The sequence below is a fragment of the Lichenostomus cassidix genome, chromosome 4, assembly GCF_008360975.1.
Source record: "Lichenostomus cassidix isolate B80296 chromosome 4, HeHo_3.0, whole genome shotgun sequence".
NCBI lineage: Eukaryota > Metazoa > Chordata > Aves > Passeriformes > Meliphagidae > Lichenostomus > Lichenostomus cassidix.
Genome location: NC_139484.1, coordinates 27,498,135 through 27,521,685, shown reverse-complemented (window position 1 = coordinate 27,521,685; position 23,551 = coordinate 27,498,135). Strand labels below are relative to the sequence as shown.

The following is a 23,551-nucleotide window of genomic DNA, read 5'->3' as shown; positions in this document are numbered from 1 at the left end:
GCCAGTATTGGTTTTTCCTGTTTATTTTTGCTCTTACTCATCCCTTCTCTTTGCAGGTACCAATCCTTATTTGACTTTCCACTGTGTGAGTCAGGGGACCATTCTCCTTGACCTTGCTCCTGATGATAAGGAGTATCAGTCCGTAGAAGAGGAGGTAATCCAAGTTAATGCTTTCTTAATGCTTCACTGGCTGTATATTTTTCTTTCCACTTGTAACCTGTCAGAGCTAAAGTATGCAATACATGTTGAAAGTGCTAAAATAGGCTTTGGGTATGAATTGCATAGACCTGACATGAAGTTTAGGGTTCTTCATTTGTTGTTTCACACAGAGCAATGATAGATGTTATTTTGCTATATCCTGCCAATTTTTTTAATGAGCGGTCTCTGTTCACTTAGTGTTATCCGAATTTTATTTTGTTGTTGTGTTTTGGATCTTGTCTTGGATATTGTCTCACAGGAAGGGTTTCCACAGCTTTCCATGGATAGGTGGACCTGTGAAAATTGAAAGCTGTGTGTGAAGACCAAGGGATCAAGGCCTTGCAATTCTCTAGGCATTTTCTGTGCTCAAGCTGTTTCTGCAAGTGAACCAGCTTGTTTTCTCTTGTCTCAGTGTCTTAGTTAATCTGTAACCCAGATAAACAGCTCTTGGATAATTGAGAATTGACTGTAATTTTGCCTCCCACACACACACACATGCTCTTTTATTTAAGTAAACTACAAGCACATACCATTTTGAAAGCAAAAATCATAACAGAAAAGAGACTTCCTGAAGAGTTATGTTTAAAAGAAACTCCATTTTGCTGTGCATTTGCTATTTGTGTCGTATTCCTACACTATAGCACAGGAGTGTTTGGAGTCTTTTAAAAAGTCTAGATAATCAGGATTGCTGCCAGATTAGATGGGTTATTTTTTATTAGTAACTTAATAAACTGGAGTTTGTGCAGATCTTTTTTATAAACTTTTTGAAAGAAAGGGTCACTTGTCTGCCATAGTAAATTGGAATACTTATTTGAACTGTTACTAAATATTGTTGCTGTAGCTATAAATACTTACCTAAAAGACACAATGAAACTGTTTCTGAGGGAATCAGAAATGCTCTGCTGATGACATAGGAGAATTTACAGTGCAGGTAATTTCCTAATACTAAGAAATGCAAACTGAACTCATTAAAATCACATTTGTTATTACTTCAAAGTGATCCTTTGGTATATTAATTTTCAAAGATTGTTTTTTTCTAATTTCAAGCAGGTTTTCTAGTTGTATATAATTTTGATAGCAAGTACCATTATTCTCCTTTCTCTTATGTGGACTTTTATTTCAGGATTGGATAACTGCATCATCCAAATTCCCTATTTTGGAATAGCATAACGTGTTGGGCGCTTGAGAAATTAGGGTGTATCTCAGTTACCTCAGTTTAAAATTGAGGGTTTTTTTTTTAACTTTTTTTTTTACACCTTTTAATTAATTTTCCATCAAGATTGTCTATTGTTGCCAGTGTTATACTGAGACACTGCATGGATACTTTGCCTAGCTAACAAGGTTTATGTGCTGAACATTCACTTGCTCACTTTTGGTTTTTTATGTAGATGCAAAGTACAATCCGGGAGCATCGGGATGGTGGAAATGCTGGGGGAATTTTCAACAGATACAATGTCATCAGGGTAAGTTTCAAAACCTCTCAGTTTTTAAGTATGTTAAGTATTTATGCCAGTGGGCAGAATCAGTTCAATGGCTTGCCCTTTTATATTTAAAGTTCTTTGTTGAAATGATACTCAAGAACAGAGTTAAAGCAAGTACTAAAATGAATGTATGCTCTGCACGGGGAATGAGGGAGAAGTGTCCACTCGGGCTCCTAAAGGAGTCTGAAGAACTGATGTTGAAGACAGAGGTGGTGAAGAACCTGATTGAATTTCAGAGGCCTATACCTTCTGTATTTGACCTTTGCAACACAGTTATTTTTTTTCTCAATGTAGTCTTTTCTTGCCTTTTTAAAGGAGATTTGGGGGTGTGTGTGTGAAAGGATGATCATGACTTATGGTAAAGTTTCTATCTCCCTATACAACTTTCCAGCTTGACACCACCTCCTTTGCCCTTGCCAACTAGAAAAATACCTTTTACAAGCTGTCGCATTTCAGAAAATAGTGTTGTCTTTCTGAGGGAAAGTACACTTTCTGGTTTCTTTTTGTGGGGAGAAGGAAATAGGAGGCAATCAGAGCAGAACTTGGTTTCTGAGCTCCAGCAAACCCGTGCTGCCTGTCTCTTTGAGAAGTAGGCCTGTGCAGAGCCTTTGCCACTTGATCCAATAGATCACATGTCCTGCAGTAAACTCTGCTTCCATCCTACTCCCAGCCAAAGGTGAAGTTATTAGCAAAAACCACAGTGGTATTAGAGCATGTGGCTGAAATGATGCAGATAGATTAAACAGCACATCTAATTTTTTTCCTCAAAAGTTGGTTCTTTTCATAGAAAATAAAACTAAACTAGACAGCAAGTTTTCAAAGAGCTAGACCAGATTGGTCAACAGGGCTCAAAGCAGAGAGGGAAGGAGTTTCAGACAGTTTGTAGTTCTCTGTGGTGTTGCAGGCTCTGAGAGAAGAAGCCTGAAAGTTGTCCTTAGAGAACTTAGGCTGCAATTTCACACTAGTTTTAACCATTTGTGTGTGCTACAGAGTTGTTTGAGAGACTCCAGCCTTGCATGCAGAACAGCCATGGGGTTTCTTTATAGCATTCACATGTCTTGCCCTCAGTTTCCCAGTCAAATTAATGTGAACTCCGTGAAACTGTTATTTCATTTCAGTTGCAATTCAAGTATGTGTGAGAAATTGAAATGCTATGGTAACATCACGGTTGAATCTGTTGTTCTCCTGCAGATTCAAAAGGTGGTGAACAAGAAGTTGCGGGAGAGATTCTGTCACAGACAGAAGGAGGTCTCAGAGGAGAATCATAATCATCACAATGAGCGCATGTTATTTCACGGTAAGGAAGTAACGTCTCTTTGCATGTATTGATATTTAACAAAAAAGCCCCAAACCTTGCAAGGACCCATGGCCAATGTTAATGTTGCTGTGTCACCATCCTGTGTGAGTAATTGTGCTTCTACACTAGAAATTGAGGGGGTGCATTGGGGGTGTGGGGGTGGTGGAGTTACACTGTGTGGTTACTGCAATCCAAAAAGCTACTCTAGATAAGAAATACTTTTGTTTCATTTTCTTTTAAGAAAAAGGAAGGTTTTTGGCTAAGCTGTATGTTAGTCATTTCCAGCAAAGCTGCTGTGAGAAAGACATGGTGCCTTCTAAATGAGGGGAGCAGCATACAGTAAAAGCGGTTTACCCTGGTGCTTCAGGCAAGCATCAGGGAAAGGAATCAAAACCAGCCATGAGTCTCAGTAAGATTTCTCTAGAAATGCTTACAAATGACAATTGCCTGAAGGTCCTTCTGCCCTAGATTCTTCTATGATACTGTATAGGAAGTGGGTTTTGGGTATGATTGTCCTGACACCTTGCCCCACCTTAACCAGCACTGACTCCTGGAGAAAGTGTGCATTGACAAGATAAATTGTAGTGAAATGTGAGTGGGGGGAAAGCCATTTAATGAGATCTGTGAAATGAGTAAGAAATGAGTCACACGTGGGATTTTGGTATATAATGATAAATCCCACACATCACTGCATCCTGCTGGGTATCGCCCCCTTCCAGCTGACTGAGCACACTTTCTGATATTTAATGGTCTATTTGAGGCAGATAAACTCTTCTCGACATTGAGTCTTGCATTACTATACAACTTAACAAGTATGTGTCTTTTTGTGTCACTGTTCTAGGGTCTCCTTTTATTAATGCTATCATTCACAAAGGATTTGATGAAAGGCATGCATACATTGGAGGAATGTTTGGAGCTGGAATTTACTTTGCCGAGAACTCCTCAAAAAGCAACCAGTATGTGTACGGAATAGGGGGAGGAACAGGCTGTCCCACACACAAAGACAGGTCCTGTTACATCTGCCACAGGTATGAGCCTAGCAGAGTTTCCCACACATAATTCTGGCTGTCTTGGATTTTATGATCCTGGCACAGAGTGACCTGCAGGGAAAGAATGGCCACTTGAGCTTGGTCATGGCAGGAAAAATGCAGTTTTCCATTTGTCAAGGCTGAACAAAAATGAATATAAGTGCAGCAAGTCACACAGGAAGGTCAAAAATTGCATCTGAGCATGCAGTGAGTATAAATCAAAGAAAGCTGTGGCTCAGGAAAGAGGCTTGAAGCAGCAAGTTTGAAAATGAAGAGTCAGGGGAAAATAGCAATTAAACTCCAGGCACTCTCAGAACAAAACTGCAGTGTAAATTTGTGGTCAGCAGTACAGTGTTGTACTGTGGATCAGATAATTTTGGAGGTAGTGAACAGAACTAAATCACAGATTTGTTTTGTACTGGAGTAGATAAATGTGTTTCTCACACTTTGACACCTGTCCATTCCCTGCTGGTAGGAGCATAGAGAGTTTCAGCATCTTTCAACAGCTATATATAAAATGAACTAAAACAGGCCTCCATGTGAGGGCTAAACCAACTGTGTTTGCCATTCTGTGTGTCATGTGACAGGTTTTATACAGTCTTAGAACTGGTTTCTAAAAGTGTTTCTAGAAAAAGCCTTGAGAAATTAATTGTTACAAAATAAACTCAAAAGACTGAAATAATTCTGGAAGCATACAGCTCCTAGTAAGATGTTTGAAAGTGGCATTTTCTTTTTTCCTTTTAGACAAATGCTCTTCTGTAGAGTGACCCTTGGAAAATCCTTTCTTCAGTTCAGCACAATGAAAATGGCTCATGCCCCTCCAGGGCACCATTCTGTTATCGGCAGGCCAAGCGTGAATGGACTTGCATACGCTGAGTATGTTATCTATAGAGGAGAACAGGTATGTGGGTTAGCAAGGACTGGCTTTATGGAAAGACAGAGCTTGCAGCTGGAGATGGGGTGTGGCTGGTTTCCAGACCAGGTGTGCTGTGATAACCTGGCTGATCAGGTTTATTTTTTTTTTTTTCATTTAAATGTGGAAATAAACAGTGTATATTTGCTGTATCTAGACAGCAAATGCTGCTGCTATCCACTGATCTGCTCTGATTTATACTGTGCAGAATTGCCTAATTTCCCCTGTGCAGCACTGATGGAGTCTATTAAGAATCGTAGCTTCTCTCACTAAGCTGTCTTTCTCCCATTGATTTTACTGGCGTTACTGCAGTATCAAGGTCATGTGCATTTCTGGGGCTCTAGTACATCTTGAGGATTCTGGCTTTTTACCTGTAGATTCTCAGCAGTGATAGAGACTACCCTTAAATGGCAACTGGAGTAGCACAGCCATCTTCAAAAGTTGATTTTTAATCTGAGTAACTCAGCTAGACCCTGGCTCTAGAAAAGTGTTTTGCTTACTACAGTGAGTGGTTCCCAGACCACCTGATGAAACTGAGTAGCCACAAGCCTATGGGACTTGATGACAAACATCCCAGGTCCTGAGGGAGCTGGCTCATTGGTGTTGCCAAGCCACTCTCCATCATATCCTGAAGTTATCTTGGCTGGTTGGAGCATGCTGCTAATAATGCAGAGGTCATGGGTTTGATCTCTATATGGGCCATTCACTTACGAGTTGGAGTTGATGATCCTTGCAGGTCCCTTCCAACTCAGAATATTCTGTGGTTCTGTGATGTTTGTAAAGTCATGGCAGTCAGGCAAGGACCCCAGCGACTGGAAAAAGGGAAACATCACTCATATTTATTAAAGGGGGAGAAAAGTAGACACAAGGGAACTACAGATGGGTAAGCCTCACCTCTGTGCCTGGGAAGATCATGGAACAGATCCTCATGGAAGGCACATGCGAGACCAGGATGTGATTCAAGACAGCCAGCTCAGCTTCAGTAAGCACAAATTGTGCCTGACCAGTGAGATGACCTTCTATGATAGAGTGACAAGGGAAGATGGACTGATGTCATTTACCTGTCATGTCCCACACGACATCCTTATCTCCAACGTTGAAGAGTAGACTATTTGGAGGATAAGGAATTGGCTGAATGGACACAGGCAGAGAGTTGGGGTCAGTAGTGTGCATGTGGAGGCTCATGACAAGAGGTGTCCCTCAGGGCTCTGTCTTGTGACTGGTGCTCTTTAATGTCTCTGTCAATAACACAGACAGTGAGATGGAGTGAACCCCCAGCAAGTCTGCAGGTGACAGGAAGCTGAGTGGTGCAGTTGGCACAACAAGAAGAACGGGATGCCTTCCAGGGGGATCTGGACATGCTTGAGAAGTGGGCCCACAAAACTGCATGAAGTTCATCAAAGCCAAGTGCAAGATGCTGCACTTGGCAATTGCAGGACAATCCCAGACATGAGTACAGACTGGGAAATGAGCTGGGAAATGAACTGGAAAGTGCAGCCCTGTGGAGAAGGATGTGGATATTCTGGTGATGAAAGGCTGAACAGGAGCCAACAGTGTGTGCTTGCAACCCAGAGAAGCAACCACATCCTGGACTGCTTCAAAAGCGGAGTGGCCAGCAGGTCAAGGGGAGATAATCCTTCTCCTCTACTCTGCCCTCTTAAGATCCCACCTGGAGTGCTGCATCCAACTCTGGGGTCTTCAGCACAGGAAGGACCGAGAGTGGGTCCAGAGGAGGGCCACGAACACGATCAGAGGGGTGAAGCACCTCTCCTGTGAGGAAAGGCTGAGAGAATTGGGATTGTTCAGCCTGGAGAAGGCTGTAGGAAGACCTTATATAGCCCCTTTTAGGGGGCTTATAAAAAAGAGGGAGAGCAGCTTTTTACACAGGCACACAGTGATAGGACATGGGGGAACAGTTTTAAACTAAAAGAGGAGAGATTAAGATTAGATGTTAGGAAGAAATGGTTTATTCAGAGGGTAAGGAGGCTCTAGAACAGGTTGCTCAGAGAAGCTTTGGATGTTCCATTGCTGGAAGTTTTTAAGGCCAGGCTGGATGGGGCTTTGAGCAACCTGGTCTAGTGGAAGGTGTCCCTGCCAATAGCAGAGGGCCTGGAACCAGATGATCTTTAAAGATCCCTCACATCCAAACCATTCTATAATTCTAAAATGAGATTAAATAATAAGTTTAGGTTCAAAGAAACCTTGGGGAGGTCACATAGGGCAGCCTCTTGTTCACACTGAAGCCAGGCCAGATAGTTGAGGGCTTTCTTGGACCAGGCAGGTCTTGGAGGCCACAGCAAATGGTGTTTCACAGCCTCCTACAGCAGTTTGTTCCTTTGGTTACTTATCCTCAGAGTAAAATAATACATTCTTTGTATCCAGTAGAAAGCTTCCCTGTTGTAATGAATCTCATTCTCCTGCTGTGCATCACAGAAGAGTCTGGCTCTGTTTTCTCAGTAGCTTTCTACACATAATGCAAGATTTCTATGAGGTCCCACAAAGCCTTCTCTTTTCTGAACCAAACAAGCCCATCTCTCTCAGCCTCTTCTTGTTTGTCCTGTGCTCTCTGCTCCTGACTATCTTACTGGTCCTTTGCTGAATTTGGCTCCAGCTTGTTGGCATCTTTCTTGTATTGGAGGACCTCAAAGTTGTATGTGGTTTTCTAGATGTGGTCGAGTGAGTACTGAATAAACAGCACTCGCTGGTACACCTGCTGATGTACCACAGGATGCTTGTGGCCTTTACTACTGCCAGGACACACTACTGATTCTGCTTTAGCTTGCTGTCACCGAAGGACCTGATCACCTTTTCAGCAGAGTGCTGTCTCATCCTGCAATGTTTCAAGGAATTAATCTCGGGTGTCTTTGCCCTTGTAGGATTAGATGAGGCTGCTGTAGGCCCAGTCTCCTCTCATGTGTTAAGGTTCCTCTGAATGGGCTCCTGCCCTCCTGCAATTTTTGCCTTTGTTCTGGGACTGAACTGCCTACCAGCTGTCTTCAGGAAACACTGGACAGATGGACAGATGACCGATTGGGTTACGTGCTTTGGGTGGGCCAAGTATTTTACTGCTGGTAAAGGCGTTTGTAGGTCACATCACAAATGTGGTCAGACTTTAGCAGTCATTGGAGATTTTTGAGTAATTTATTGGCACTGACTGATTTGTAGGATTAGCTAACATGGGGGGTAGCTGCATTCCTGTTGCACACAATTTCTGGCAGTGTCTGTGTGGAAGAAACATCTTACTTTCTGTTTGTGTATTAACCAAGGTGTTAAGTACATCCAGCAGTTCCACTTAGTGCTGGCTAGGTTTGAAATCCACCTTTTCTTTCGCGTGCTGTGAACATAGAGGTGATTCTTGTACTGTCCCTCCAGGTCACTGTTTGGTGAAATGCAAAAACTGGAACTTGCTGAGTTACCCTTGCATAAACCATGGTTTTCTTCTTATTTTACTTTCAGGCATACCCAGAATATCTCATTACATACCAGATTGTGAAACCAGAAGCTCCCTCACAGACAGCAACAGCAGCAGAACAAAAGACCTAGTATCTTCAGAGCAGTGAAGAAGGATGTGACTGTAATCTTGGACTGGATGGACACATGTTTCAAAAAATCAGTATCACATAAAATTCTTAACAACCTGGAAATAAGCTGTATGTCTTTTATAAAGCATTGCTGTCTTGATGGATATGATATGAGTAACTCTTGCATACTCAACTGCTACTGTTCCTCTTGAGGAAAGTTTACAAGGGACTGCCTTTTAATAACATATCTCAGGCTCCTAGTCTCTGCAGTTACCATGTGTAAAATAATATTGTTTTGATCTAGACCTTGGGAACATTATTGTGCAAATGGAAATCTTTATTGGTGCCATCTCACATGTTAAAATTTCAGACACTACTTTTGTAGTTATTTTATTTGCAGATAAATTGCATTAAGCCCATCATTTTCTTTTCAGCATACACCATTCATTTCCTGTTTTCAAGAGATCCTATTTATTCTCCTTTTGTATTCTGAAGTTGAGCCGGAACCTTCTTGAAGATATTTTGCACAAAGTCAAGTTGACTAAAATCATTAACAATGCAATATAAATTTCATCCGAGGAGGGGCTAGGTCAAGTTCTTCAATATAAGGGTTTTTTTGCACACGTCTGAGCAAATGATAAAATGAGTGAGTGTAATTTAGAGTGGAAACAAACCATGTCAGTTTGCTGCTTTGTCTGTGTGAGTTTTCTGGGGGAAACCCTGGGAAGTGTTTGCAAGGGTAAAACCAGCTCTTGTGCTTGGAAGAACTTAATGAAACAGGTCCATGCCCTCTGCTGGCATCTCTGAAAGAATATTTTATAAGGCTCCTGTTAAGTACATGCAGCTTGTGAAATGTTCTCCAGTTCCAGCAGTGTATGGTTTTGCTGGGAGAAGCAGGTAAAAAGTCAGAAGATTTCATACATGAGGGCATGTCTAATTCATGTCCCTCTGTAAGATGAGACCCAGTAAATGGGTTTCAGGCTGGTAAGGGAAAGTGTATTACAGCAGTTTCCTGTCACATCTTTGTGTGTGACATCACAGTTGAAGAGCTTAAGGCATTTACAAAAGTAATAATTTTTTTAAATATCGATTTTACATTTTGATGAGAACAAAATTTTAAAGTATCAGTTGGCAAGTGGATTTGTTTGCAGGTATACTGGAGAACAAAGCTAGGATTTATTCACTTAATACCCTTCTTTCCAAATTCCCAGGTTTATTTTGCTGGGTAGGAGAAAGTTATTTTTAAGCATTGCATAGCACAGCATCAGACAGTTTCAAAAGTCCCCCTCATGGTGGATATGGATTTACCAAAAGTAGAAACTGTTTCTTTTTTGTGATGTTTTACAGTTTCAGAGAAGGTTGAAGATCAAGACCTGTTAATTTTTTTTTCTAACAGCCAATACCAGGAGATGAGCTTCAGTGTTGACCATGTAACAACTGGAGGGGAAAATGTTCTTTTGGACGCAACACGCTGTACATTTCCCTATCAACCAGCACTATTTAGTATCTGATGATCCAGTTCATGCATTCAGGTTTTATCCCCCTTAAAGCAATGAAGCAACAGAACAGTGTGCTTTTAGTTCATAAAAATATACGTGCTCGCCACAAGTGAGATTTTGCTGACATGTTTGTATAAAACAGACTTAAACCTGAAGAGCTTTTCACTTTCAGCATTAAGACACAACATTTTTATTTTTAACATTAAGGCATTGATGTTGAAGCATCCTCACAAGAAATTTCACTCACTGTAAAATCAGTCATTTGATGCAATATGGCTACCTGAACATCATCTGTTTGTAATATCTCTAAGAAAACCTTAGAAATAGCAATACTTCAACAGAACTTGAACTCTGAGTTTTACTATCCTTGAGCTGACAGTGGATATATGTTTCTCGCTTCATTTTGTGACCTGATTAAATATGTAGCTTTGAAGTCCCAGCCAGGCTCTAGCCTAGTTGTCATTTTAAACAAATTTCATTGATAAAATTGGGTGCTTGTATTTTGGCTACTTGTTTTGTAGTGTTAGGATTGCAAAGATCACCACTAGGCTTTGAGGCTTTGTATTCACCATTTAAGTTTGGGGTTTGTTTTTAATTTAGTTAATAATGGAGTGAGGGGATGTGCCTGTCTGCACTAGGGTTTCAGATAGCGGCCAGAGCAAGTGCTGCTCTCCATCCCCAGTTAGACATAGTTTTAAATGGTGAAACAGATGTGCTGCTTAGGTGAGCAAAATGGTTAATGTGGGCGTGCAAGTTAAAGATTTTCATCTTTCAAAAACAAGAACAAATGTAAAAAGAAAAAAACCCCACCAAGCCCGTACTGGATGCTGCTCTTGCTTGTTGTTTCCTATGTGCTGGTTGAACTAATGGCTAGTCTGGATTCCTTTTGCAACCTTGAAATTCTAGAGGATAAAAATAACGTGGAGGAGACTGAGGGGAAACCTCACTGGCGTCTTCAACATCCTCACAAGAGGAAGTGGAGGGGCAGGTACCAATATCTGCACTCCCATGACCAGTTACAGGACTCGAGGAAACAGCATGAAGCTGAGTCAGGGGACATTTAGGTTGGATATTGGGAAAAGGATTTTCCCCCAGAGGGTGATCGGGCACTGGAACAGGCTCCTCAGGGAAGTGGTCACAGCACCAAGCCTGACAGAGCTCACAAAGTGTTTGGACAACACTCTCAGGCACATGGGGTTACTCTTGGGGCTGTCCTGTGCAGGGCCAGGAGTTGGACTCAGTGATCCTGGTGGGTCCTTCCAACTCAGCATATTCTGAGATTCTACTTTCCAGTATCTTTGAACTGCCAGTGTTAATGTTTCAGATGTTCTGTGCAGAGTAAAGGTGCTGTGTGAGGAAATCATTTTGCAGTGGTTTTTGTCTCATAATGATGTGATCTCATATCCGTTTGTGGCCAGACACAGAGGAATACCCAGGCCTTATGATGCATCTGTGTGTTGTAGAAACCTGTGCAGGAGTAGCATATGTTGTAGCCCTTCTTACAGTTCAAAACAAAGTGAGGATCTGCTCATCAATATCAAAAGTTACCCGTGAAAAACCCAGTCGTGGTTTCGGTGGTTAAGCTGCATTTGGCAGGTTGTTAACAGTACAGATGCTGCTGCTTTAGCTGGGGGAGTTAACTATAATGGGACCTTAAAAATGCCATGACCCCATTACCACGCAGCCACTGCCTCCTTAAAATGAAGTTTTTGACCTCCTGAGAAGAGCAGTCCCCTGATACTGGGATGCTCATTTGTAGCATTGGGTCACCAGTGGAGGCACAGTAGGAGCTGAGGATGTAAGAACACTCTGGGCTAGGCCCTCATAGGCTTGTGAGACCAGGGACAGAACATGGTGTCTGCTGGGGAAAGGGACAATGTGTCTCTCAGTCCTGTTGATTTTTGTCAGTGTCCCTTGGAGGTAGCATTTTGAAACTTCTGTGTAGTTTTGCGACAGGACCTTAATAGGCAAAACAGAACGAAAGGTCACCATCTAACAAAGAAGGGAGGGTTCTGCTGTCCATTGCTGAAACTGTTTCCAGGAGAATTATGACTTAGGTATCTGGTGCAGAGTGACATTGCAGTCTGAATGCTGTCAACAAAACTTTTGTTAGGATTAAAAGCAGAGAGTACAGTACCTTAATAAGGTATATTTTATTTTATCTTTTTTACCTATTGGTTGTGTTTGATCCCAGCTCCACAGAGACTGTTATAAACCTCTTACACTAGTTCCACCATGTTGCAGTCACTATTGGTTTTCTAACCTGTTTCAACTGTTTGCATGTGATGCAATTGAATCCCACTGCATTATGTAGCAGGAATTTATTTTGCCTACAAACTTACACTTTGCTTGTTTGTTACGGGAGTACCCCAAAAGAAAACTCTACACTGAAGGAAAAAGAAAACCATGCAAAATGTTCTGCACTGTTGGCTGTGGTCAGCAGCAGACACAGAAAAGGCATGTGGTACATGGGAGGGAGTAGCTCCTGGAGAAGGGTGCTTTCTTGGCTCTGGAAACCAGCTGCTCCTGCTCTTTGTTGTGAGTTAGAGGAGGTGTCTGCTCCCTCTGAATGTGTGAGGTGCTGAGGGATGCTAACATACTGTGCCACTGCATGGCCTATGAGAGCTACTTAAGGCAGTGGTGAATCTCAAAGAAGCCTCCTGCATCCCTGCAATGACGTCAGAGTTTCTGCACAGTTCATGCCCTGCCTACAATTTCCGCATGGGACTGGTAACAGAAATTGCCCTGTACAGGTTTTTTCAAGGTGGGTAAAAGGAAGGGTCCAGCCACAAAAGAGATTAGTTTGAATATTGCTAATCATTCTCCGAAGCTGAATGTCAGGAAATGTGTAAATTTATTTTTAGTGGGATTTCTCTGTTTCCATGCTGCTTTGCCACAGAAAATCTAGCTCAGAAATCTAAATGATGTGCATCTAATGTATGCTTCAGTTATGTTAAGTTGAATATTTATGCAGCATTTTAAGCTATGCTGCAGCCTGGATAGGGAAGACATGGGAAAGCACAGATTCAGTTCTTGCCTGGCATAGCAAGTGGCTTGTGAACCTCCACAGACTTGAATTTGTTGGTGATTAGAAGTGGTGGCTTGGCACAGTCCAGAGCACGGCCTCCTGGTCTTGTACAGAATGGCAGGACGTGTGTGCAGAGATGGAATGGCAGTGTTCCCACCTTTCTGAACAGAGTAGATGTGAAACCCAGGGGATTGGGGAGCACTGTATTGCGTGTTAAAACCTCTGAAGCAAGGTGAATGACCCTGGGAATCCGTAGGGGACATGAGAAGCAGATGCATTTCCACTACACTGACATATGCCTGCCAAGTCGCATTATGACTGGTTTTGATGTATTGGTCTTGCTGAACCTGTTGGTGGCAAGTTTTAGTGCTGGTCCCATTAATTACTAATGTAGATTATTAGAGTCTCTGCTATTACACGATAATTTTGACACCTTCTTAACATCTGCAGAACTTGCTTCAGCTTTGGAAATTGAAACGGGGATTTTCTGTGCTGCAGTCCCATGAGCTTGTGCTTCATCATTCCTAATTGCTTTCTCTGGCAACCCAGATGGCAATGTAGCTGGGGGTTGAATTTCTAGACCTTTTTTTGTGTAACTTGTTTTCATAACTAGCCCTGTATGTGTCCTCTCTTGGTTGCCAATTACCTGGAGCTGGGATATCATTTATTTATTTCTTCTTTTACCTTCTCTCTTGAAGTTGAAGACGATGGGCAGGTTCTCAGCCTACCTACATGGTGGACTTTAGGTAACATCTCTGTAACAACTGAGTTTGATCTATAAATGTGCTTGGCTAAATGTCTGATCTGCAACACTTGTAATAGTTTAAAAGTCAATAAATACATTTTTAACAGTTGCTCTGTGAAAACACAGTGTGTGTACAACCTGCTATTCTGTCTTGGTCTTAGGACAAAGTTGCTCCAGCCAAACTGTTGAAAACAGTTTTATTTTTATTTTCTCCAAACAATGTTTTCTCCCTCCCTCAGGCAATAAATAAAAAGTTAATTTCTAGAAAAAAAAAAAAAAAAGAACAAAACCATACATATGTACATCAGCCACACAGGCATCTTGTGTGTCGGACTAGACTGGAGGGAAAGACAGAGGTAGGGTGGGAAATAAGGCTCCAGGTGGGTTGAAGATGAGGCATTTTCAAGGCTTGGACCAAAAGCTGCAGAAATGTTGCACAGGTGAACAAGACTCAGCACAGGAAAAGGGCTGGTCATGAAGTGGGAGAAGCTTGAAAATGCTGAATGGATGACACCTCTGGGCAGCCTGTCCTCCAGCCCAGAGCTTCCCTCTTCAATTATAGCCCACCCATGTCCCATCCTGCTTCTTTTGGAAGAGCAGCAGTGAGACCAGTGGAGAGGAAACTGAACAGAGTAATCAAAAGCAGCCCAGACTGCTTCCCCCACCCTTTCTTTCTCATCTTAAAACCACAGGAGATTGGACCTAAGTTCTGTAGAAACCAGTGATCCACAGAGGCAAGAAAAGAGGCATTTCAAACTACATTTCCCCCTCCAAGCCACTTCCCAGCCACAGAGATTGCTCTACCCTCACTGGAAATGGGTTCAGCTGGTGACTTGGCAGGTGCCTGCCAGCTCCTGCCTCATCTCCCCAGCCACTGGCCTGGCTGATACTGAGTGCAGGCAGCCCTGTGCCACCCTTCCTGCTTGCCCCAAGGCCCTGCCCGCAGCTCTGCTTCTCCAAAGTGTACCTGGCTCAGCTAAGCAGCACCCACCACACACACACAGAGGTCTCTGCAAGGAGGAAGGCTGCTGCACAATAAAAACAGGGTATGCTCCCTTTTGAACCTCGATATGAGCTGGGGGCAGAAACATGGGGAGAAGGGGGGTGTATATTTTCTTAAAAAGACAGTAAAATAGGGATGGAAACACATGAAGACCAGGCACTTGAGGAAACCCAGTATACTATCTTTTTTCTCCCCCAAAGAGCCTGGACAGTGTCAAGCTTTGTGGCTTTTACAACTTCCGTGCTTTCAAAACATAACAATAAAAAGCAAACAAACCAAGATGAGGTAAGAAATTTCTCTACGAAAAAGATGTTGAGTCCAGGGTGAATGGCAGTGTCCGGCACTATTGCTTAACATCACAGGGCTCCACGGCCCCTGCACGCCTAGCACTACCTGCCCGGCTGGCCTCAGCCCTGAGCTAACAGCTGGGCGACGTGGTGATGGGGCTGTGCAGGTAGGGGAGGCTGCTGGGGGTGGCATGGACACCAACAGACACCGGGAAACTGAAGACAAACTGCGAGGTGGGGGTGGAGGTGGCCTTGCCCCGCTCCCGCAGCGTCCCCGAGGGGCTGACAGCTTCTACTGCGTATGAAGTGGCCAACACCTGCGACTCGAACTGCAGCAGCTGCCCCATGAAGCTGAAGTTGGGGGAGATGATGCTCCGGCGCTGCTTGACAAACTCGAAGGCCTCCTCTAGCTTGACACGCTTCTTCATCATCAGGTAAGCCAAGCAGATTGTGGCTGAGCGGGAGATGCCAGCCTGGCAGTGCACCAAGACCCGGCCACAGCACTCCTTCACTGAGTCTGGAGGGCGACAGGGGTGAGACATGAGACCGACACCCTTCTACCACGGCCCTAGCCCTCACCAAACTTGCAGGTGGTGGCTGACCTCCCGCCCACCAGTGCCACAAATGGACACAACATCTCTGCATGGGCACTCACCGATGTACTCAATTGCCTCCATGAACCAGGAGCTGATGTCAGCTTTGTGGTTATCCTCCACAGGGATACACTTGTACTGGTAGTGCCCCTCGAAGTGGTTGGGGCAGTCTGAGGAGACGTTCAGCAGGGCTGTGATGCCCAGTGCATCAAGCATGTCCCGCCGGGCCGCGTGGTAGGCGCTGCCAAGGTAGAGGAAAGGAAGGATTTCCACAGGCCCACCCTGTTACAGAGAAAAACAACAGATAAGGGGTTGACCAGGGGACAATGGCAGGCAGGACACACATCCAAATGGTTTGGAAACACTGAGCTGTGCAGCAACCTGGCACCTAATCCAGAGCCATCAAAAGTGAGAGCAAAGGCTTCCCACCTGAGGTGCTAAACCTATTTCAGCCCTCCCTCTCCTCATCCTGTTCAGAAACAGGCACGTGTGGGTTAACAGGATTTGGGCTTGTCCACTCTCTGAGGCACACAAACACTGTGGGCTCAGGAGGACCTCCACGCTCTCCCATGAGAGGAAGGGAAGCAGGGCTCTGGCTCTGCAAGCCACAGCTGAGGGAGAGCAGAGAGACTCCTGTGGGACCAGGTTGCAATGCTGGAAGGGGCAGTCAAAATAGCCAAGCACTGGGCTTCTAGACATACCTGGTCATGAAAGGGGGTCCCACAGGAACTGCAGCCCAAATCCAGGGGCTCAGCGCTGGTGGGAGGTGACACATTGTTCAGGGACTTGGTCTTTGCACAGAATTCAGGGTATTCCGAGGAGAAGCGCTCATAGCCCCCTGCAAGAAGAGAGGCACAAACTGATATCACAGATGACATTCACAGGCCTGCAGAACGGCACAGCTGGAGCTGCCCTTGGCCACTAGATGATGCTACAGCGATGGAGTGTGGTCTCCTGCCCCAGGATGAGCAGTCAGGCTCCCGGCAGCAAGGGGGGAATCCCTGAGGTCCCACCATTCCCTTGGAGCAAGAGCACCAAGAGCAAAGATCTTGGCTACCCAAAGTCTCTGGTCCAGGGTTTAGTCCCCTGCATGCTGCTGGCCAAAACCCCAGACTGAGGCCAAGGCTCTCTGACGCTCTGAGACAACGAAGAGAGGATTTGTTGCCAGCATACTCAGACTTATATGGGAAAAGCTGCTCCGAGGCCAAAGACTGTTCAATTCTCAGCTTCCCTTGATACATCATTTTGTCACAAAACATCTGTCCCACTTTCCCAGCTTGACACACCAGCTCGGAACTCCCAAACAACAGACCAGGAAAGCCCTGGCTCTCCCCAAGTATAGTGCAGCTGACCCCACAGCCAGACTGCCCTCAGAGAGAGGTGCCTGCTGCCTCCCAAGGACACAGGTGCAAGCTGAACACAGAGCAGCTTGTTCCTCTGACCTGCTACCAGGGGGATAAGCACAGGTGACGTCAGGGCTTCGTCATGGCAGGCCAAACAAGAACAAACCCCTTTGAGTTCCCAGGACAGGGAAGCTGCAGTGTTGGCTGCCAATAAACACTTCTGGTGAGATTTCTTTCTCTCATTCAAATCAAATCAACAACCCTGACATTCTTGTAGGGTCTGACCTTGAGACTCAAAATCAATGAAAATCAAGTATTTTACTATCACCACAGGACTCCAGTTAGACCAAGCCCTGCTTCCCAGAATGGCTCCTGAAGACTCAACCCGGCTGCAGATTTCCACTCACCAGAGCATACAGCAGGACACATCTTTCTTATCCAGCTTTAGCTCTGAGACTGCCCTGAACAAGGCTGGATATTCAAGACCAATGTATGCAAGCATCTCAAGTAGCCCAGGAATCCCTATGCAGCTAGAGACCAGTACTTCCAGCATCCCAGTGTCCTTTGTGGTTTCCTCCCCCTACAAAAGGAAGGTACCTTAAAGCGGAACCGTGCATACGCATCTGCATTAGCATTGTCCCTCCCACGAAGCCAGGACAGTTTACAGAGCCTGCATTTCCCTGGCCTGATATCCCTTTACAGTCCTACTGCTTCGATTTGAAAGAGCATCCAAAACCAAGAGGCCTTGGCAGACAACTTCCAGGGATCTAGTCCTAAAATCTCTGGATCCATTACATCGCACTCCAGTGGTCATTGCACCATCCTGAGAGGGAAAAGCTGCCCAGGGTGATGGGCAGAAACAGCCTCCCTCCTTGGAAAGAAAAAGAGACCTTTTCAAATAGTCAAAGATGTTTCTCTTCAATGAATCTCATCAGAATGCCCACTGAGCCAAGAACCACATCCAGCTGCTCCTGGCTGCACACGCCGGCCCTGGCCGGCACAGGAGCCAGGCAGAGCAGGTGCCCATCACCAAGCAACACCCAGGCAGCCTGGAACAGGGAACCTGGCAACAGCCTGACCTGCACAAAACACATCTGGATCTTCACCATGACCTACACCCAGCAAATGTGCATTTGGGCATGCACAGCTCTGGGTTAGTGTAGCTGTCATGGAATCAGAGCAAGATCATTTTAGCAGTTCTGTGGTACACAAGGAAGAAGATTGTAGTGCTGAGACTGTCTCTTGGAGCCCATTCCTTAAAAGGGCTCCCATTCCAACCAACCTCCCACGAGAACCACAGAGGCACCAAGAAGCTCTCAGCTGACAAAGGCCACCCCTGAAGCAGAGCAGCATTTCCTGCCACATGCGTGGCTCCAGCACCACGCTGGCTCATGGTGAAGGAGCCTGTTCCTGAGCGAGCCCTTGCTGTGCAGGCACTCCCGCAGCAGCACATCGTATCGCATCCTTGGAACAGCTCCTGCTGCTTTTACTGTACCTAGTACAACACAAATGCCAGCTCCTCCATCTATCAAGACTCTTAATGGATTTGCTACTCTGCATACACATCCTCACCCCTGCTGTAACTAAACCAAGGAATAAATTGACTCTCAGGCTGTAAACAAGAAAGAAAAAGCCCCACAGAGCTCATCCAGGAGCCCCAGCTGAGCATCCCCCGCCCCTAAATCATCTCATGGCAATTCTCAGGACCAGCAGCTCCAAATGTGCACAGCTTCTCATTTAACACACGGCAGAGGGGGGAAGCCCTGATTCCTGCCCTAGTCGCTAAAGGAGCACAGAGGTATCCCGGGGTTTCCTTCCCCCTGCAAAGGGACATCAGTATGACAGCAGGTATCTGCCCCTGCACAAATACATTCTCTGCACTGTGGGGCTGGAGATGAACTCAAACAAAGCGTGGGGGGATTTTCCCCTCACACACACTTCCGTCAGGTCCCAGGCAGGGGCAAGGGCCCCGCTGGATGCCCCTGAGCCGGCTGAGACCGCCTCGGGCACCCCCCGCCAGGGCAGCGCAGCCCCGGGGCGTTTGGCCCCCAGCCCTCCCGCCGGCTGCCAACTTCTGTCCGGACAGCCGGGAGGCGGGAGAGCGGGAGCGCCCTGCCCGGGGCGCCGCGAGGCCGGAGCCCCATTCCCGGCGGGGCAGCCCTCCGCGGCCGCGTCCCGCCCGGCATTCCCGGTGTCCCCCCGCCCGGCATTCCCGGTGTTCCCCCGCCGCCCGCTCCCCCCGGCGGTACCTGCCAGGAGGCGGATGTCGGCGCGCGCCGTGTCGCGACGGAGCGCGCGCACCACGAGCGCCACGGTGCTGTCCTCGCGCAGGGCCTCCGCGCGCGGGCTGCGCTCGTCGTACACCACGACGGCGGCGTAGAGCCCGGCCCGCAGCCGCGCCCGCACCTCGCCCTCGGCCGGCAGGATCTGCTCCAGGCTCACGGCGCCCTTGGCCCGCCGCCGCACGATCGTGTTGCAGCGCACGTTGAGCGCCCCGCGGATGTGTCCGGCGCTGTGCGCCAGGAAGGGGCGGCAGTCCAGCACCAGGCACCGCCCGGCGCCGCCGGCCCCGGCCTCGTCGCGGCACACGAGCCGTCGCAGCGCGCTGCCCTCCATCTCGCGCAGCCCCTCGGTGGCCACCATGGCGGGGGGAGCGCCGAGGGCCCCGCGCCCGCCGCTCGCGCACCCCCGCGCGCCGCGCGCAGCCTTTACTACCCGGCGGCGGCTGGCGCGCGCCCCCGCCCCGCCCCGCCCCGCCCATTCCGCCGCGCCGAGCCCGCATGAATGGAGGGAGGAGGCGCGCGGGCGCGGCGACGTCACCGCCTCCATTCACAAAAAAACCCGTCCGCGCCGCCGGCCGGCCGCGGGTTGTGAATGGGGGAGAGCGGCGGGCGGCGCCGCGCCTTTGTCACCGGGGGCAGCGCGGTGTCACCCCGCCGGGACCCCTCCGGGTCACACGCGCTACGGGGCACACGCACGTGCACACACGCGTGTGCGCGAGCCGCTGGGCACACGCGCACGTGCACATGCAGCAGGGCACGCGCCCGTGTGCACACACGTGCCCACACACACACACACACACACACACACACACACTGGATCACACGCACACACTCGGAGGCACGCGATGTCATGGCCGGGCACACGCTGCGCACGTTCCTCTTCCTTTGTGCCATTGCTGCTGTTTTGTTCGGACTGCTTGCCGCGGCGGCGGGCACTAAGCAGGGCCCGCTGTCAGCTCTGCAGGATCCCTCTGGGTCCCTCTGACTACGTATCTGCCTCGGCCACGTTTCCCCTGTCAGAAAATGGCACCTCTTTAGCTGCAGAGCTTTAAAAACACTACAGCACCCTGCCTGTGAAGCGACTCTATGGAGGGCTCTTCGATTTTATTCCTCACATAGAGGAACTCTATTTTTGGCTAAAAGCCTATGGAGTAAACACACAGCCCTGAAGTGTGCCAGGAGGGTCTCCCCATAACCACCACCCAAACACCGAGCAATCATTTCACCCCGAAGTCCCCTTTTGGACTGCTTTCAAACAGAAGCAATGCCACAAACCCCAATGCCAGCAATCGTGCTCTGGGCATTTCCTGCAAATACATGCCCGGCCAGTCCCCGGCGAGTCTGCTTCAAAGACCTGAAGGTGCTCAGCTACCGCGATGTGGACCTGAGTTTGGTGGGGGTAAGGTTAGGGGCCCAATGTTTATTCAAGCCCATCTGCCCCGTCACTGCTTTTCACAGAGGGCAGCACTTGGACAGGCAGCTTGACTTCCCCTCCCTTGCCTGCCCTGTCACTGTTTACTCGGGCAAGGCACGGCAGCACCTTGCTGTGTGTGCCTACCTGCGAGAAATCCAGCCTACCACACACGTTCAAGACCTACAGCTGGTGACACTCCTGCATCCCAGTGTTGGCTCTTCTTTACACTCTGCTCTCTGACCGCTGTTGGATTCTCCTCTCCATCTGAGTCAGCCTGATCTTTGCACCTGTGGCTTTTGTGTGCTGTGCCAACCCTTCGCCAGCCAAGTCAAATCAGATGAGCTGTGGGGGAAACATAGCTGACATTTGTGTAATACACCCCACTCCAGGAATGTATTAGAGCCTGTTGACTAATACAACAGCGGTGGAAGGCTAATTTTCTCCCGCTCCAACCTGCATCAAACACAAGGATAGCAAAACCCGATTTCTAGTGAAGTAAAGCAGACTCTGGGTCGCCAGCGACATGCCAGAGACATTCTTTCCTCCTTTAGAGAATGGTGTCAGAGGCAAAATCCCAAACTGAGAATTTGATTACATACTAATTGAATATTGTGCTCTCAAACTAACAATACTTGAACTCAAGTTGGATCATCAAAATGTCTTAAAAAGTTCTGCTTAAGCCTTTGATGCCAAAATATGTAGTTTCCTTTGTTGCTGTTGGGCAGACATTGGCCACCTCCACGTGATGAGCTAGCCTGCTGTCTCCAATGACTTCTGCACTATTCAATCCAGCTTTTACACTAAAATTGGATAACCAAGGGCACAAATTGTATGTCCCTGGAGGCAGGCCTGTCATCCTAATTTTTCCCTGTCTGGTCCAGCATGTGACTGGGACAAAGCGATGTGAGGTGGGAGAGGAAGGCAATATCGCCATGGGTGCAGGAAGGGGCATGTGGGCTGATGTCCCTGGATGTCTGCAAGGGCACTGATGTAGGACATTATTTCAGGGTGGAGTGTGGAAGGATGTGTGTGCCTGTGCATCTGGTGGAGATTCTCAAGTGTCTCCATGTGCCTGAACCCTTTCCCCACTGTTCATCTCTTCCTGCTGTCTGTCTAGATGTGGCAGGTTCTTGGCTCTTCCTGGAAAATAAACTGCACCCAGCCAGGCTGCTGGGAATACCGGTGTGCACCCACAGCAGGCATTGCCACAGCTGTGATCCTGGCCATGGTCACGTCTGGAACTGGTGCTGTGCTGAGGATGGAGGCTCACAGACAGCTGGCAGTGCAGAAATTGAACCCAAAGGCAAGAGTGCCCAAAATTAACCAAGTCAATGCCACCCAGCCAGGATACACCACTGGAGGAGAAGAGTGATCTCTCTCACTGCAGTTAGCTCAAGAGGAAATCTAATTAACTTTATTTATGGAGGTGTTATGATGGGAGTCACCAAAAATGCTTGCAAGGCAGAAGCCACAAGGCAAAAGAAGCAGCATAATTACGTGGGGTGGAGGGGCAGGCTGTGTGGAAAGGACTGGGGAAAGGGGGTGGGGATGGGAGAAGACCACAAAGCTTCATGTCCTGACTTTGTAAACCCAGAGAAGTGTGAAAGTCAATATTCCTGTCATACAGCATCCGTATGGTGCAAACTGAAATATATCCCGCTGGAAAACAAACAACGAAAAGAAAAGAGAGACAGAGCAAGAGACATTCATTTCCTTTGCAGCAGAGTCAAGGAATCATCTTTTATAGGGCCATGGCCAGAAGAGGCAATTGTTGAAAGAGGCTGAAGGGAAATGAATTGTCAATGGAGGCACATATTTGGATGATTAAATGTCAATATGTACCTTGAATTAAGAAAAAGGAATTTACACCTCATCTCACTGTGGCAATGAAAACCAAATTAGAGTCAGACTGTAAATTTGGCAGCCAACAGATACCAATTTGTTTGGCTACCTAAAGGCTTTTTCTGCCCAGAGAAATGCTGAAGCATGAGTTCCCTTGGGTGGGCAATAGCTGCTAAGGGCAGCTCGAAGCTGCTGAGCTCTGCGAGCCCTCTGGGCTCCTCCAGGCTTTCCTGGCTCTACTCCCCTGGCTCCTGGCCCCAGTATGCACTCAGGGAGTCCTGGTGTGCTGTGTCACACTACCTGACAGATGTGCCTGCCTCTGTGCCTCTGGGCAGGAACACAGGCCAGGATTTTGTTATGCTGGAGTTTTTCCAAGAGCTTCATTCCCTCCATCCTCCTGGTCAGTCAGTCAGTGGCTATACAGCTGTGGATGGACAAGGCACAGAGGTACTCCCTCACTGCTCTTGGCACATGACAGAAGTTGCAGTGTAAAGATGCTGCCACCTTTCCTTGGCAGCTCCCAGCGGTTTGCCAAAGGGTTGAGTGATTTGCCCTGGCATGTGCAGGAAGCCTTTGGCAGAAATGAAATGCAGAAACAAGGTCTTAGCAACTTGCAAGTCTGCACTTACTGACAAAACCCGTCTCTCCTGGAGTGCCACAGGCTCATGGTTCCCTTCTGTCCTCATGCAGCACCTTACAGTTCCCCTTTCAGGCAATCTCCCTTCCTCACAGCTTTCCAGGCTGGGGAACACATTCTCCTGTCTGCAAAGGGAAGTGCAGTGGTGAAAGAGTTAAAAGACTCATGTTAATAAATCCAGGCTGTCTTTTCCTCTAGGGCATATTTACATATTAATGGAGGGGAATTGTAATGAACCTGTCTAGGGAGGCTAAAGGGGAAATTATGCAAGGTTGGCTGAGAAGGTGGAGGAGGGGAAAATGTTCATTTTCAGTGCTTTCCAGCCCCTCAGCTGCAAAAGCATGTGACCAACCTAGGCTCCAGGGCAGCCCCTTGCCTGGCTGGGATACGCCGGGACTGAACGTCGTACCGGACAGCAGGTAGCTATTGGGACCCACCTG

General features: G+C 47.2%; 2 protein-coding genes and 1 long non-coding RNA gene across 4 annotated transcripts in view; 1 reads left to right on the top strand and 2 right to left on the bottom strand.

Annotated features, from left to right (window-relative positions):
* TNKS (tankyrase) overlaps nucleotides 1–13,819 on the top strand; it is a 131,472-nt gene extending 117,653 nt beyond the window's left edge. The window contains exons 22-27 of the mRNA XM_085058464.1: nucleotides 57–154; nucleotides 1,587–1,661; nucleotides 2,871–2,976; nucleotides 3,818–4,004; nucleotides 4,749–4,905; nucleotides 8,374–13,819. Of these exons, the coding sequence (XP_084914590.1) occupies nucleotides 57–154; nucleotides 1,587–1,661; nucleotides 2,871–2,976; nucleotides 3,818–4,004; nucleotides 4,749–4,905; nucleotides 8,374–8,460 (710 nt within the window). The 3' untranslated portion in view covers nucleotides 8,461–13,819. The remainder of the gene's footprint in view (nucleotides 1–56; nucleotides 155–1,586; nucleotides 1,662–2,870; nucleotides 2,977–3,817; nucleotides 4,005–4,748; nucleotides 4,906–8,373) is intronic.
* Nucleotides 13,820–13,893: 74 nt separating this feature from the next.
* On the bottom strand, nucleotides 13,894–19,667 carry DUSP4 (dual specificity phosphatase 4). The gene is made up of 4 exons (XM_085058465.1): nucleotides 19,186–19,667; nucleotides 16,295–16,431; nucleotides 15,656–15,875; nucleotides 13,894–15,517 (listed from the first exon to the last, which is right to left on the bottom strand). The coding sequence occupies exons 1-4, from the start codon at nucleotides 19,577–19,579 to the stop codon at nucleotides 15,132–15,134; spliced, it is 1,137 nt and encodes a 378-aa protein (XP_084914591.1). The 5' UTR covers nucleotides 19,580–19,667; the 3' UTR covers nucleotides 13,894–15,131.
* A 51-nt stretch (nucleotides 19,668–19,718) lies between these two features.
* Nucleotides 19,719–23,239, bottom strand: LOC146438143 (uncharacterized). Of its 2 annotated transcripts, XR_014851676.1 has the most exons (4): nucleotides 23,104–23,239; nucleotides 20,777–20,974; nucleotides 20,494–20,602; nucleotides 19,719–20,231 (listed from the first exon to the last, which is right to left on the bottom strand). It is a non-coding gene; the product is annotated as an uncharacterized LOC146438143 (long non-coding RNA). The 2 variants fall into 2 exon arrangements; XR_014851675.1 differs by lacking the exon at nucleotides 20,494–20,602.
* Between the last annotated feature and the right edge of the window lie 312 nt (nucleotides 23,240–23,551).

Excerpts from the sequence above, each read along its gene's own strand:
- DUSP4 (XM_085058465.1), bottom strand. The coding sequence starts at position 19,579 with ATGGTGGCCACCGAGGGGCTGCGCGAGATGGAGGGCAGCGCGCTGCGA. Across the intron at positions 15,876-16,294 it reads GGACCCCCTTTCATGACCAG|GGTGGGCCTGTGGAAATCCT; the intron begins GTATGTCTAGAA and ends TCTCTGTAACAG. Across the intron at positions 15,518-15,655 it reads GGAGGCAATTGAGTACATCG|ACTCAGTGAAGGAGTGCTGT; the intron begins GTGAGTGCCCAT and ends GTCGCCCTCCAG.